Source organism: Musca vetustissima, unplaced genomic scaffold, assembly GCF_032173495.1.
Source record: "Musca vetustissima isolate MV318-11 ecotype Yass unplaced genomic scaffold, APGP_CSIRO_Mvet_v1 utg29001, whole genome shotgun sequence".
Classification (NCBI taxonomy): Eukaryota; Metazoa; Arthropoda; class Insecta; order Diptera; family Muscidae; genus Musca; species Musca vetustissima.
In genome coordinates this window covers 108,614-124,947 of record NW_026889625.1, presented here as the reverse complement: position 1 = coordinate 124,947, position 16,334 = coordinate 108,614, and the positions used below count along the sequence as shown (strand labels likewise).

Sequence of the window (16,334 nt, the reverse complement as noted above, 5' to 3'; positions counted from 1 at the left end):
TGGCTTGAAAAAAAATTATTTAAACCAGTAAGGAAAATAGTAAAGTCGGACGGGGCCGACTATATGATACCCTTCACCACTTTGGGTATATTCAACAGATGAATCCTAGCAGACGTGGCATTTTTACAGGACCAGAAAGATGAAAGTGGATCCATAAACATGTCATTCTGCAACCGATACTAAATTTTTCTTTGGTCAGATATAGAAGCTCTATATAAATCATCATTCCAGGCCTAATTCATTACGATGTGCCAAATTTCGTGCAAATCGAAAGATATATAGGGTCTTTGGTGCACCATTTACCTTAAATCGGACGAAAATATATATGGGAGCTATATCTAAGTCTGAACCGATTTCCACGAAACTTAACATACATCATTATAGAGTCAATTCAATACGCTATGTCAAATTTCGTGCATATCGAAATATATTTAGGGACTTTGGTGTACCATTTACCTTAAATCGGATGAAAATATATATAGGAGCTATATCTAAATATGAACCGATTTTCAGGAAACTTAACAGACATCATTCTATACTTCATTCATTACGCTGTGCCAAATTTCGTGCAAATCGAAGAATATATAGGGTCTTTTGTGCACTATTTACCTTAAATCGGACGAAAATATATATGGGAGCTATATAAAAATCTGTACCGATTTTCACAAAACCTAACACACTTCATTCTACTCTTAATTCAGTACGCTATGCAAAATTTCGTGCAAATCGAAGGATATATAGGGACTTTGGTGAACCATTTACCCTAAATCGGACGTAAATATATATGGGAGCTATATCGAGATCTGAACCGATTTTCACGAAACTTAGCACACATCAGTCTAGACCTAATTCATTACGCTGTGCCAAATTTCGTGCAAATCAAAAGATATTTAGGTACTTTGGCCCATCATTTACAATAAATCGGACGAAAATATATATGGGAGCTATATGTAAATCTGAACCGATTATCACGAAATTTTATACGCATCATTCTAGACTTAATTTCGTGCAAATCGAAAGATAATTACGGACTTTGGTGCTCCATTTACCTTAAATCGGATGAAAATATATATGGGAGCTATATCTAAATCTGAACCGATTTTTACGAAATTTTATATACTTCATTGTAGGCGTAATTAAGTACGATGTGCCAAATTTCGTGCAAATCGAAAGATAATTAGGGACCTTAAATCGGACGAAAATATATATGGAGGGTATATCTGAATCTGAACCGATTTTCCCAATTTCAACAGGTTTCGTCCGTTGGGCAAATAAGTGAACTGTGCCTAATTTCATCCAAATCGCATTATAAATGCGACCTGTATTTTGTTCACAAAAACACATGGAGGGACAGACGGGCGGACATGCGTAAATCGACTCAGAACATGATTCTATTCATATTCTCAAAGGGAACCATGGGTCTATCTCGATTCCCTTTGCCTGTTACAAACATATGCACAAAGACATAATACCCTGTACCACAGTGCGGTGAAGGGTATAAAAATTCACGCCTTATGGGTTCTTTAAAAAAAAGTGATTTAAAAAATCCACGCCTTAGTGGTGGCTTGAAACAATTTATTTAATTATTTTTTTTTTTATTTTCCTATTCAGAATTGCATACTATCGATCTCAGTTTCAACACCCCTGCAAAATAATTGCATCCAATCAAATATTTTTCCCAACCAATAAAAAAAACAACAATTTCTTAAAATTCCAAAATACCAAATGAGGAATAAAACATCATGTTCGTACATGCATAAAACGAAAAACATTAGTAACAAATTTGAACAAAATTATAACAAATATTACAGCTACGTGTTGGGAAATTGTAATTGACCACACGCCACCACCATCATCAGCACCGCCACCATTCACACCATCGACATGCTGGTGCTAGTGGTGGCTGGCTGTTGGAGGTGCTGATGTTGGCTGGCTGTTGGTATTCCATGCCATAACAAACGCCCCAAACGTTAACGCTATTAAAAAAACTTTAATAATATAGGCATGCAATTTAGTCAATTATTTCGTCTATCTGCCGCATTTATTCTTTGTTAACTAGCCGATCCGACAGCCAACCACTCAGCCAATTGTTTTGTAGGAACAATCCCTGACTGTTTAACTACCTCCATTTGTTGATTCATTCATCCAGCCAGCCATCAGCGCTGTGGGTAGCTTGGTTAGTAAGTTAAACCATATCAATCCAAGAGCCAAGCTATCCGTTCATCCATCTATTCAACCAACCACCTATCGATAGCCATGTAATCATTCAGACTAAATTGTAATAATTTGTTATTGTTTTAGTTGTTGTTGCTTCTGTTGCTGTTTGCTTGCCATTATTATTAAATATTACGTTTGAAGGCAATTCTTTTGAATCTAATTCAATTACAATTAGTAACGTTCGTTGGCTGTTGTGTTAAATACAGCAGCAACCACAAAAAAAAAAAAACAATAGCAGGAAACCAATTTTGTGCTAGAAGAATCTCAATGGTTACGTGGCGAAGGTTGGTTGAATTTGAAGAGAGGCCTTTGAAATAATCGGAGGAGGTTATTATACTAATAGGAGGTCGGTTTGGGAATATATATATTTTTTAAATAAAAATTAAAATTGCATCCAATTTCAAATATTTCTTAAAAAATATTGGTCTTTTTTGGAATTTTCGGAACAATAAATTTGTGGCGTATTAGTATTGACAATAGTCATACGCAGCATAGGACTTTATTTTATATTTGAATTTTGCAAAAATGGATGAATATCTGGCGTATACATGCTGACAATAGCCATACGCTACAACGGACCTTTCATATTGTACTTAGTGGCGTATAAGTTGTGACAGTAATCATACGACCTAATGGTTAGATTAATATTTTCAATATTAATTTATATTTTTTCCTAATTTAAATCAAACACAAAATTATTTTTTTTTCATTATTCACTATACCCTACACAACTATGTTGTCAGGGTATTATAGCTTTGTGCAACCCCAAGAGTTTGTAACGCCGCGAAATATTGGTCTTAGACCCACTTTTTAGTACCGATCGTCATATCTCGACTAGCTGAGTCGATCTAGACATGTGTGTATGTCCGTCTGTCCATTATAATTTGTAAACACGATACAGGCCACAGTTATGGACTAATATTCACGAAATTTTGCATGGAGGAAGGGTTATACACAATGAAGACCCCTATTGTTTTTGGTAAATATCCGTTAATATTTAGGGGATGAAATGGACCAAAAACTTTATTTTTGTCTGATTTTCTGGTCGCTCCAGAGGCCGCAATTATGGTCCAAACATCTCGAATTTTTACATGGAGAAGGGGCCAAAAATAAGCATACCTGTTTTGATAAAGATTGGTCAATATTTAGCGGGTCAAATGGACCCTTACGTGTGTGTGAAAAATGACAAAATCTGTATTCGGTAGCGTATATATTTACCCCTGAAGGACATAGGACGAAAAGTTGACAGTATATCCAAGGGGAGTGTTTGGCCTTTAAATTGATACCAATTATATTGTCGTATGTACTCGGATGTGGGAGTTAAACTTAAATATTTAAACTTATAGGTGCTTCCGTATTCAGATATTATTTAGTAACTAATTACCACTAGAGTTGGGTAGTTCCGGAACGAACTAGTTCATTGGAACTATTCCGAGAAAGGAATAATCGGAACTAGTTCCAGCTCTTTAATTTTTGCATTTATTCACAAATCAACACGGAACTATGTGAGCGAAAAAAAAACAAAAAGAACGATGAAAGTGAGAGATGCAAAAGAACTATGCAGGAGTCGGAACTATATGGAGCAAAGGAACTGTATGGAGCAAAGGAACTATATGGATCAAAGGAACTATAAAGAGCAAAGGAACTGTATGGAGTAGAGGAATTATATGGATCAAAGGTACTATATGGATCAAAGGAACTGTAAAGGAACTATGTGGAACTAAGGAACTATAAAAAGCAAAGGAACTACATTAAGGAACTAGTGCCTTCTTTAAAAAAGAACGAGAAAGATCGATCCGCTAAGTGAACTAGATTGCCCAACTCTAATTACCACACTGGAGGGCGGAAATATAGTGCTGAACGTTTTGAAATGTTCCATGAGGTTCCAGTTATGGTCAAGAACAACGCCTATAATTGTCGGTGATGATCAGATAATAATTTTTTTGAGCCACAATTATAAGCCGAACATGGACAAGTAATTAGAAGGACTGCACTGAATATTAGTAATATTCGGAAAAAGGTCAGTGTAAGGAGAGGTGCTGTTGCCCTCTAATCGGGCAAGAAATATTGCCCATGCTCCGCCAAAATGATTCAATGTAGGTCCATAAAAGGGCCTAACGGAGTTTCAGTTCTTATAATATCTGTTTTATGGCGGATGTTATAAATAGTTCAGTAATTTTTTCTTTCTTTGATTTTGAAAAAAGAAATCCAACTATTACGAGCTTTTTCCATTCTCGATTTTTTAAGTAATGTGTGTATTCTTAAAACCTATACATGTAAGCAAGCACTTCCTTATTTTAAGACTACGCTCAGTAACCAAAAAAGTAAACGTAGATCAATAACCGTGTTACATTTGTACCCATCCAAAGATAGCTCTGTAACTCATTAAAAAATTGGACTATCGTGAGGTTTTTTGTTTTAAATTAGTCTATACGGATCTGATGTCGATGTAGGAACTCTAAATTATATACACATTAAAATAATATATATATTTAAATCCATGCTCAAATGATAATCTATCTAAAACAATCATAGTAAATTCGTTATAGCTTTCGAATGGGTTAAGCTTTTTTAGTTATTTTTTTTTATTGGGATCTTATTTAGGCGTTCCTTAACCCTTCTGAAAATTTTTGTGGCCCTAGACAACATGGGGCCATCAGGACGACTCGCCCTGATTGCTTAACCCATTCGCACGAAATTTGGCATATCGTACTGAATTGAGTGTAGAATGATGTGTGTAAAATTTCTTGAAAATCGGTTCAAATTTTGATATAGCTCCCATACACATGTTCGACCGATTTAATGTGAATGGTGTACCAAAGTCCCTATATATCCTTCGATTTGCACGAAATTTGGCACAACGTACTAAATTAAGTCTATAATGATATATGCAAAGTTTCGTGAAAATCGGTTCAGATTTAGATATAGCTCCCATATATAGCTTCGCCCGATTTTAGGTAAATAGCCCACTAAAGTCCCTGGAAATCTTTTGACTTTCACGAAATTTGGTACAGCGTAATGAATAAGGTCTAGAATGATGATTGACAAGTTTCGTAAAAATCAGTTCAGGAAATTTGGCATAGCGTATTAAAAAAGGCCAAGAATTATGTGTGTTAAGTTTCGTGAAGATCGGTTCAGATTTAGATATAGCTCCCATATATAGTTTCGCCCGATTTCAGGTAAATTGTGCACCAAAGTCCCTAAATATCTTTCGATTTACACGAAATTTGTTATAATGTACTGAATTGAGCCTAGAATGATGTCTGCCAAGTTTTGTGAAAATCGGTCCCATATATATTTTCGACCGATTTAAGGTAAATGGTGTGTCAATGTCCTATACATCCTTCGATTTGCACGAAATTTGGCATAGCGTGCTGAATTAAGTCTAGAACGATGTGTGCTAAGTTTCCTGAAAATCGGTCCAGATATAGATATAGCTCCCATATATATTTTCGTCCGATTTAATCTAAATAGTGTACCAAAGTTATATTATATCTTTCGATTTGCACGAAATTTGGCACAGCGTAATGAATAAGGTCTAAAATGATGTGTGTTGAGTTTCGTGCAAATCGGTCCACATTTAGATATAGCTGCCATATATATTTTCGTCCGATTTATTGTAAATGGTGCCAAAGTCCCTATATATCTTTCGATTTGCACGAAATTTGGTACAGCGTACTGAATTAGTTCTAGTATGATATGTGTTAAGTTTCCGGAAAATCGGTTCAGATTTAGATATAGCTCCCATATATAGTTTCGTCCGATTTTTGGTGAATGATACACCAAACTGCAAATATTTGACCGATTGAGACAAAATTTTGCACAGAGTACTGAATTAGATCCAGATTGATGTCTGCGAAGTTTTGTTAAAATCATTTCAGATTTAGATATAGCTCCCATATATAGTTTCGGCCGATTTTTGATGAATGATACACCAAACCCCCAATATTTATCTGATTGGGACAAAAGTTTGCACAAAGTACTGATTTAGGTCCAGACTGATTTCTGTGAAGTTTTGTTAAAATCGGTTCAGATTTAGATATACATGTATAGTTTCGTCCGATTTTATGTGAATGATGCACAAAACTCCCAATATTTGTCCGATTGGGACAACATTTTGCACAGAGTACTGCATTAGATCCAGGCTGAAGTGCGAAGTTTTTTTTTTTTAAATCGGTTCAAATTTAGATATAGCTCCTATACATAGTTTCGTACGATTTTTTGTGAATGATGCATCAAACTCCCAATATTTTTCCAATTGAGACAAAATTTTGCACAGAGTACTGCATTAGATCCAGACTGATGTCTGCGAAGTTTTTTTTTAATCGGTTCAAATTTAGATATACCTCACATATATAGTTTCGTCCGATTTTTTGTGAATGATACACCAAACTCCCAATATTTGTCTGATTGAGTAAAATTTTGCATAGCGAATGTTAGTGAGAAAAAATGATGCGTTTGCTGAAATCGTTTCAGGTTTTGATATGGGTCTTATATATATTTTCGTTTGATTTTATGTAACTGGTGGTTACACGAAATTTGGCAGAGGGTATAAAATTGAAATCAAATTTTCATTGATTTCAGAATGGTATGTGTACGATGTTTTTCAATCGGTTCAAATATCTATCTACATAGCACATTTATTTCGCCCGATTCCATCTCAGTGATCCTGCAAAGATTCTATGGCCGTTCTATCTACAGGATATTGTCGATATTAACATGTCTTGCATGTATCCAAAGTGTTGAAGGGTATCATATAGTCGGCCCCGTCCGACTTTTGAACTTTTCTTACTGGTTTTTTGATAGAGTAGATTTTTAAAAAGGAATATTTATATAAGGGAACATTGAAACCTGGATTTTTTCAAATAATTTTTAAGGTCTATGTGAGGCGTTGATTTTTCAAGGTATATTTCTCTAGGGTCCATAAAAACCTAGATTTTATTTCATTAATGATTTCAAAAACCCCCTTCAAAACAGTTTGTTTTCCATGACACATATTATTTTCTTCAGCCCGCCCCATTTAATAAGGCCCCTTCTAATTACAGTAGTTACTTTTGAAGTGTTATTTTGGGAAATGCATTAAGACAATGCCTCATCATCACTGTTCACGTCTGACTGGCTGGATGACTGGATGACTAGCTGGAGGTAGTGCAAAAAAACAAAAATGAAAAGCCTCCAATAGAAGTGTTGTTACATTTTCGCACTTTTTCATGCTGCAATGATGGTTAATGGGCAGCCGAACAGCTGTCGACTACTCCAAAGAAGTGTTGGCGTTAATAATGTATATGCAACAGCAATTGTTGCACGTTTTGTTTGGCGGCGACTGCTGCTGCTGCTGCCATCACCATTGTTGTGTCGTTTTGTTGCCGCTGTTGTGGCACAGTTCATTATTGTTATTATTTTTGGATTTTTTGTTGGTGTTTTTATTTTTTTAGTAAATTTTTTTGAGTTTATTACTGTTGTTGCCTCACTTGGTGCCCCAACAAAAACAAAAACAATATTTTATGCTTTGATTTAGTTTTAAATTACCAACAAATCCATGCAACGTGCCTAGACAAAATGTAATCATTTTTTTTTTTTTTTGTATTTATTTTTTTGGCATATGAGTGATGATGGCAAGACACACTTTTTGTTGTTGTTATTTTTGTTGCATTTAGTGGTGGCTTGATGCCGCCACAACAACAACAACAACAGAATTACAACAACCAAATCATATTGCCACAATAATGTGTTAGTCTTCACCAAGTATGGTCTAACGCCGTTAATGTAGAGGTTGGAGCTGAGATGGGGTGGTGGGGTGCCGTATTTGTGCAACTTTTTGGTTTAAGAAGACCCGAACAATACCCTCTCTCTGATCTCCTCCCACCTCTGGGGCACCCATCGAATTTTTCTTCATAATATTTTGATTTTTCTTGTCGTTGGTGGTGGTGGGGTGCCTACTTTGTGTTTTTGGGTTAAGAAGACCCGAAATCTCCCCTCTCTCTGATCTCCTTCCACCTCCCCTCTCTCTGATCTCCTTCCACCTCCCCTCTCTCTGATCTCCTCTCTCTCTGATCTCTTCTCACGTCTTGGTCCCCCCATCTTGTTTTTCTACATAATGTTATAGTGGCGTTGGTGTGTGGATTTTGTGCACCTTTTTTTGGTTTATGAAGAGCCGAAGACTCCCCTCTCCCTCTCTCTGATCCCCACCTCTTAGCCTCCATCTAATTTTTCTTCATAATATTTTGATTTTATTCGGAAAACTCTGGGCCTTCTGAAAACTTGCATTTTCATTTCGCTAGCCAGCCAGGTTTTTCTTAACACCAAAAACGGCCAAGCTAAGGCTTCTTTGGGGGGCCATGCCAATATTTTGGTTGTTGTAATTGTTGTTGTTTTTGTTATTTTCTTGGTTGAAGCTTTAACCCGTCTTACTACCTGTACTAACTGGTGGTGGGGTTGCTGCGGCTGCTATTATACATACGCTGTAATTTGTATTCGGTTATTCAAGCTTCTTAGGTTTTTGGGTTTTAGCTTTTGCTTGCCGCCAATAACCACCACTACAACAAAAACAACGCCAACAGCATATGAAGAAAAACCAGGCCCCCGTCTCTTTTAGTCAGCACGATGATGTTGTTGTTGTTGTTGTTGCTGTTGTCTTGTGTTTCTTTTTCTACATTAAACGACCTGTAACGTTTTCAATGTGGTTGTTTTTGTTTTTTCGGGGGGATCTTTGTATGACCCAGCTGTAGTCAGACCCCCTCCTCGCCTGACTCCTCTGCAAAACCGCTGCATCACCATGGCAGTTTTTTATTTGGATTGCGTTACGTTACCGCTCATTTGATTACTTTGCTTACTAACAGCGTAGTCCGTTTGCTTTGCCTAAGCGTAAATTTGTTTCTGTTTTTTTTTTCATTTTTCGGGGTTTCGGTTTTTTCGAAACTTTTCGTATAAAAGTTAGTGCTAAGCGTTTGAATGGTATCATTTAATTGTTAACTGTGCAGCTATAGACAACATAGCAAACTAGCACAGATTTTCTCAAAATCTATTTAACGTGTGCGTTCCTTACGTTAAACGTGCGGCTCGGATACATAAAGTAAATAAAATAAAAAAAAATTTAAAAAAAAATTAAAAAAAAATTTTTAAAAAAAAAAAAAAAAATAAAAAAAAATAAAAAAAATTTAAAAAAAAAAAAAACGACAATAGAAATCCCGAAAAACATTACCAAAAAGACAATTTTAAATTAAAAAAAAAAAAACAATTTTTAAAATAATTTTGTTCACCACCAAGTTTGTCACTTAAGTCTTTTGTTTTTCTCTCTCTTTAATTTCATGTGTATCGTTGTGTTCCTGCCCTGTAATCAGCATTACTGTGTAATTTATATACAAAAAAGGATACTTTTTTTCCAGTGTGGATATTTTGTGGCTAGTTGCTTTACTTCATACTAACTAAGCTAAACAAATAGACTAAAAACACCATGAAGTTAATGGTGAGTAAAAGAAGGAACATTAAAAAAAGAAAAAAAAATGTGAAAAAGGACATCGCAAGCAACGAAGTGTGGATTAACAGAAAACAAGAGATGGAATTGAATTCAAAAATCGTCTCAAGGATGAGAGGAAAAAATGGTCCAAATATTTTTTTTTAAATTCCAAAAGAAGTCTGCAGCTGGTTTAAGGATTTACGGATTTGAGGAAATCTAAGGATATCCTGCGACCAATGTAACAGGAAATAATTAAAAAATAGTTTTCCCTTTATGGGTCAAATTAGATTGGACCCTATTGTCTTCTCATGGAGACTTCTCCAAAGCTATTGGAAAAAATCCAAAAAGGAGCAGATAAAATTAATCAAAATTCTGCTCTAAAGGATAAACTTCCTTCGTCGCTTCTTGTGGACTAATTAAGCTCCAAATATACCCGTTTATAATTTTCGTGTCTCGAAACCAAAGGTTGCCATATTTAAGCCATATTATATATATATATATATTCCTAAAGAGAGATCCAAATGTCATGGCGACAATATAAATGATTCATATTCAGAGCCAGAAGAAGACCAAACTAAAGTCACTTCATGAAATAATTACGGTCAAAAAATACAACTTAAAATTGCATATTCAGGACTAGCACAAGCTCCTAATACTTGAACAAATTTAGCTCAACAAGAATCGCTTTATAATTGTCGTTAGACGTTTAGACGAGAGATTTACCTCTACGAAGAACATTCCTTATAACTATCGTTTCTCAGGACCAGAAGTTGTTCCATTTAAATTATATCGCAATTTCTTGAGCAACAATTTCCAATAATTTGACCCATAATAAGAACTAAAACAATCTCCTAATATCGCCAATTCTTGGACAAATATAGGCCAACAATTATCCCTTTACAATTTCGGTTACGCGTTTATAATATCCGCCTTCAAAAAGCTCCCAATATGTGCTCTTCTTGGACTAAATAACCTCAAAAATACCCCTACATAGAAGTTGCCAATGTCGTAAATTCTTTAAAAAAATTAAAAAAAAAAATACCAGTTTGCTGGTCTAAATATGTGGTCCTAATATCATGGATTCTTGAATAAATTTCCCTTAATAAATAAGCCTTATCAAGGCCACTTGTTCAGAACTAACTTCGAAGCTCCTAATGTCACCAATATCTGGCCAAATGTTAACCCAACAATTATCCCTTACAATTTCCCTTTACAATATCGGTTTCCCGTTTATAATATCCGCCATAAAAAAGCTCCCAATATGTGCGCTTCTTGAACTAAATAACCTCAAAAATACCCCTACATAAAAGTTGCCAATGTCGTAAATTCTTTAAAAAATTAAAAAAAAAATTGACCAATTTGCAGGTCTAAATATGTGGTCCTAATATCATGGATTCTTGAATAAATTTCCCTACAAATGTAATCCTTATCAAGGCCACTTGTTCAGAACTAACTTCGAAGCTCTTAACATCACCAATATTTGGCCAAATTGTATCCCAACAATAATCCCTTACAATTTCCCTTGTTCGGAATCAACAATTGCCATATTCAAAAAATCTTTTTTTAAATCCAACCCCAGGTCCATGAAAATAGTTTTAAAAATCCACAGCATTTGTGGATACTTGAAAAAATATTTTAAAAAAATCTACGCCTTGTGAATTTTTGAAAAAATATTTAAAAAAAATCCACCCCTTGTGAATTCTTAAAAAAATATTTTTTGAAAAATCCAACCCCAATGTAGAAGCCTGAAAATAGTTTTTAAAAAATTCAACAAAAAGATAGGTCATTGATTTAAAAAAATCCAACTCAATGATAAGTCCCTGAAAATACTTAAAAAAAATCCAAGCCTTCCAATATTTTTTTTTTTTGGAAATATGGGAGATTTCGTTATATGAGAACTAGGCATCAATATTGATCATTTGAGAGGTTCGATACACATAGAGAGCCCAAAATTCTAATTTCAGAAAAATTAGTTTAAAAAATGTGCCCAAACTTCCCAAAATATTTGGAACATTTCTCTTATTAATAATTTTTAGTAGGAAAACTCAGCCAGTTCGGTTGCAGAAAAGTGACCAAACACCCCAAAATATCGAAACTTCAGAGATGCCATTTATATGGGGACTACCAAAATAACAAATTACAGTCAGAAAAATTAGTTCATATTGAGGCTACCCTAAAAAGGAGATCAATGTTGATAATTTTTGAACTTCCCAAAATATCGAAACATCGGAAGTATTACTTTTTATGGGTGCTACCCTACAAAGTGAACCAATGTTGATAATTTTTGATAAGAAGATTCTCTACCCAAAAAGAATCCAAAATTCTAAATTTCAGCCAAATTGGGTACTAAATGTGCCTTAAACTCCCCAAAATATAGAAACTTCGGAGGTACATTTATATGCGGGGCTACCCTATAAAGTGAACCAATGTTTATACTTTTTGGTAAAAAGATTCGTTATCCAATGAGATCACAAAATACCAAATTACATTTAATTCGATTGAAAAATGAGCCTCTACATCGGCAAATGATCAAAACTTCGAAGGTACCCTTATGCGGGCTATCCACCTTTATAAAGGTGGATATCCTTAAAAGTAGAGCAATATTTACAATTTTTGGTAAGAAGATCCGTTACTCAAAATTCCTACGCAAATCGGTTGAATAATGTGCCTAAACTCCTCAAAATATCGAAACTTCGAAGCTATTGTTATATGGTGGCTACCCTAAAAAGAGGATGAATGTTTATAATTTTTGGTAGGGAGATTTTCTGCCCTATGAGAACCCAAAGTAACAAATTTCAGCCAATTCAGTTGCAAAATGTTCCCAAACTCCCCATAATATGGAAACTTCGAAGGTAACCTTATATGGGTGCTACCCTACAAAGAAGACCAATTTTCATAATTGTTGGTAAAAAGATTCGATTCTCAATCAGAACGATACCTAATAAGAACCTGAAATATAAAATTACAGTCAATTCGGTTGCAAATTGGACCAAAACTAACCAAAATATCGAAACTTCGCAGGTACCCTTATATGGCAGCTACCACGAAAGATGAACCAATATTGAAATTTTTTTGGTAGAGAAATTTTCTGCCCTATGAGAACCAAAAACCCAAAATTTCATCCAATTTGGTTGAAAAATATGTCCAAAATTCTCAAAATACTTTGAGAAACAGTAGCTATATCAAAAAGGTGGCCCTATATCAAAAATGTTCTCCAGAGATATTTCTCCCAATTCTAGAACACTGAATGCCTCATAACATCCACTGCAATAAGAATCATCGCTAAAAATGTGGTCAAGACCTTTAAAATACCGAAAATAGGGAAACCCTTTCTAAGCGGACCAATGTCAAAAAATCACCCGATATTGCAAAATTTTCTGCAGTGATGTTGCTTCGCTCTTCAAGAACCTGGAATGGCAAATTACAGCCATTTTTTGGGGAATTGAGGCGAAGACCTTTAAAATCCGACCTTTTTATGAGGGCTATATCAAAACAGGGATCTGTCATTCTGTTCTGTTCGGATCTGTTTTTCTGCAAAAAAATATTTTTCCTACCATGCAAGAGCCCCGAATACCCCATTGCTGCCACTTAAAGAGCAATTTCGGTTAAACCTTCAAAATCCCGATTATGTAGCAGGACAATTATATAGGGGAACTGTGTCAAAAAATCTACTGATATTAGAAATTGTCTGCAAAGATTTTGCTTTGATCTTTAATAACTTGAATTACCCTGCATGAACCAAAATTACAGCCACATCGGTTGTGGGTAAAACCTTCAAGATCCAAAAAAATGGAGACGGGACCATGAGGTCTGTGTGAATATATGAACCGATACAGGAAATTTTCTATTTGGACCTGTATAGAAAATGTTCTGCAAAGTTGTGTATCACCTTCATAAATCCTGGAATGTCAATTATAGCCATCTCGTTACGAGAATATGTGTAAAACCTTCCAAATGCTGACAATTCGGTGCGGTACATGGTGTTTACCCTTCAAGAACCCTAAAAGTCACATTGCATCTATAAAATGACTGCAAATAGTTCGGGACACTTATACGGGACCTATGTCAAAATATGAACCTTCATTGATAATTTTTACAAAAATATATGTGAGACTACAAAAACTCGGGATATCAAAAATTCGGGATGAGCAAATGAGGCTTTATCCTTCATAATACCAAATATTGCGGCGGAACCTTTATGTGGGAGCTATCTCCACACATGGACCTAAATCGGCAATTTTTTGCAAAGATGTTGTTTAACCTTCAGAACCCTGAATGTCACGTTACAACCATTTCAGACCTTAAGAATGACCGAAAATGGTTCGGATCCCTTATATGGGACATATGTCAAAATATGGACCTACATTGATAATTTCTACATAGATATATATGTGATCCTCCAACAACTAGGAATATCAAATAACATCTATTTCAGTGGGCACATCAGGCCAAATCCTTCAAAATACCAAAAATGCAGCGGAATCTCTATGTGGGAGTTATGAGGGTCGGAACCCTTATACGGGAGCTATGCGAAAATATTGACCTACATTGGTAATTTTCAACATAGATGTATATGCCTGACTCAAAACCCTGCTGTGCCAATTTACAACCACTTCGATTTGAAAATATGGCTAAACCCTTTCAAAAGACCGATAGTTGTGCGGAAAGCGCAATATGGATGCTATACCAAAACGTGGACCGATATGAAATATTTCCAATACCAAATCTCCTAGAATCTCCTCAAAAATTGTAGTTCAAAAAAAAAAAAACTTTGATTGATTTTCGATCGTTAGCCTTCAATATTATTAAAAATACCTTCTCTTGTGTTCCGAACTTCCAATAAAACGTCATTTCTTCAGGAAGCCAACTGCGAAATCCGAACTTCCAATAACACTCCATACTTTCTGGAAGCCAACTCAAAAATTAGAAAAATGGATTCCGAGTTAGCTATACAACCTCAAATAGTTTATCAGATATAGAGAATTTCCGATCAATTTTGTTTTTCATATTCAGAATCTCATCTTAAAAAAAATCTACCAAAATTCCACTTCTTTTTTGCTAGTGACCTTTTGCCGAATTTAAAATCCATCTTCTCTGATATGTTAAACCCTCTTTCGTCCATTTATTTCTCAGTTTTATTCTCATTTCTATTTTCTCTCTTCCTCTCTCCCCAAACAGCGTACAGCATTTCTGCTGGCGGCACTACTACTGGTAGTCGTCCATGCCGAAGAAGAAAAGCAACCAGCCGGAGCTGAGGATAAAAAAATCGAAACCAAAGCTGAGGATGAGAAAAAATCATCCGATGGTACCGATGAGACAACAAAAACAAAACGTGGTCTCCATCATTTCGAAGATTATCACCATCATTCGTATCCGATACATGAGCAGAAAACTTTAACTATTGTCAAGAAGGTACCCTACCCAGTACCTGTGGAAAAACATGTCCATGTTCCCGTCGAGAAACATGTACCCTTCCCCGTTGAGGTGAAAGTGCCCAAACCATATCCTGTGGTTAAGCATGTACCCTATGAGGTTAAGGAAATAGTTAAGGTGCCACATGAAATTCCAGCTCCATATCCTGTCGAGAAGAAAGTTCCCGTACCAGTACATGTACCCTATGATCGTCCAGTCCCCGTAAAGGTATACGTGCCAGCACCATATCCAGTAGAGAAGAAAGTGCATGTGCCTGTTAAGGTTCATGTTCCAGCACCATATCCAGTGGAGAAGAAGGTCCCATATCCAGTGAAGGTCCATGTGCCCGTCGAGAAACCATATCCAGTTGAGAAGGTTGTCCACTATCCCGTTAAGGTGCCTGTTGAGAAGCCAGTACCTTATCCAGTTGAAAAGCCCGTGCCTTATCATGTTGAAAAGCCTGTACCAGTGCCTGTGATTAAGAAGGTCCCTGTTCCTGTGCATGTTCCCTATGACAGACCTGTGCCAGTGCATGTCGAGAAACCAGTACCCTATGAAGTTAAGGTTCCCGTCCCCGCTCCCTATCCCGTTGTCAAGGAAATCCCAGTTAAGGTTGAAAAACATGTACCCTATCCCGTCCATGTACCCTATGAAAAGCCTGTCCCCGTCCACTTAGAGAAACATGTACCCGAATACCATGAGAAGCATATCTCCTACAAGGAACCCGAATTTATTCACAAGAAAATCGAGGAACATCACCATGAACCCCTGCAACACTACGGAGGCCATCACGAAGTGGCCATCCATGAGGATCATGAGGTGGATCACGGTCACAGCTATGGTTATCATGGCTATGGCCATCATCATCAGTATTACTAAATCGGAATGTCGATACTAATGTGCAATTTTTTCTCTTTTCTTTTTCCCTAAACAGCATCACTAAGCGAACAATCTGAGAGCCGAAATCTCCCGCCGGAAACCAAAGTAAAAAGAGACGTGTAAATAGTAAAAAACGAAACGAAATTTGGCCTTCGGAGAGAGATCAAGCTTCAGAGAGTACAACCAGTTGATGATGTTGAATGTGAGAGTTAATTGAGTAAATTGAGAGGAGAGAATGTGAAATGAGAGAGACAGAGAGAACGTTATATGGCTTTAATGAGTACTGATACTAACGGTTATGGATTTTTATTCGACAACAATAACAAAAAAACAACAACGTGATAATGGCCTCAAAAAGAAAAATAACGGA

The 16,334-nt window shown here is 35.9% G+C and overlaps 1 protein-coding gene across 1 annotated transcript; it reads left to right on the top strand.

Annotated features, from left to right (window-relative positions):
• The first annotated feature begins 9,670 nt into the window (after window positions 1–9,670).
• On the top strand, window positions 9,671–15,964 carry LOC133337316 (skin secretory protein xP2-like). The gene is made up of 2 exons (XM_061545551.1): window positions 9,671–9,682; window positions 14,807–15,964. The coding sequence occupies exons 1-2, from the start codon at window positions 9,671–9,673 to the stop codon at window positions 15,962–15,964; spliced, it is 1,170 nt and encodes a 389-aa protein (XP_061401535.1).
• The last annotated feature ends 370 nt before the right edge of the window (window positions 15,965–16,334 follow it).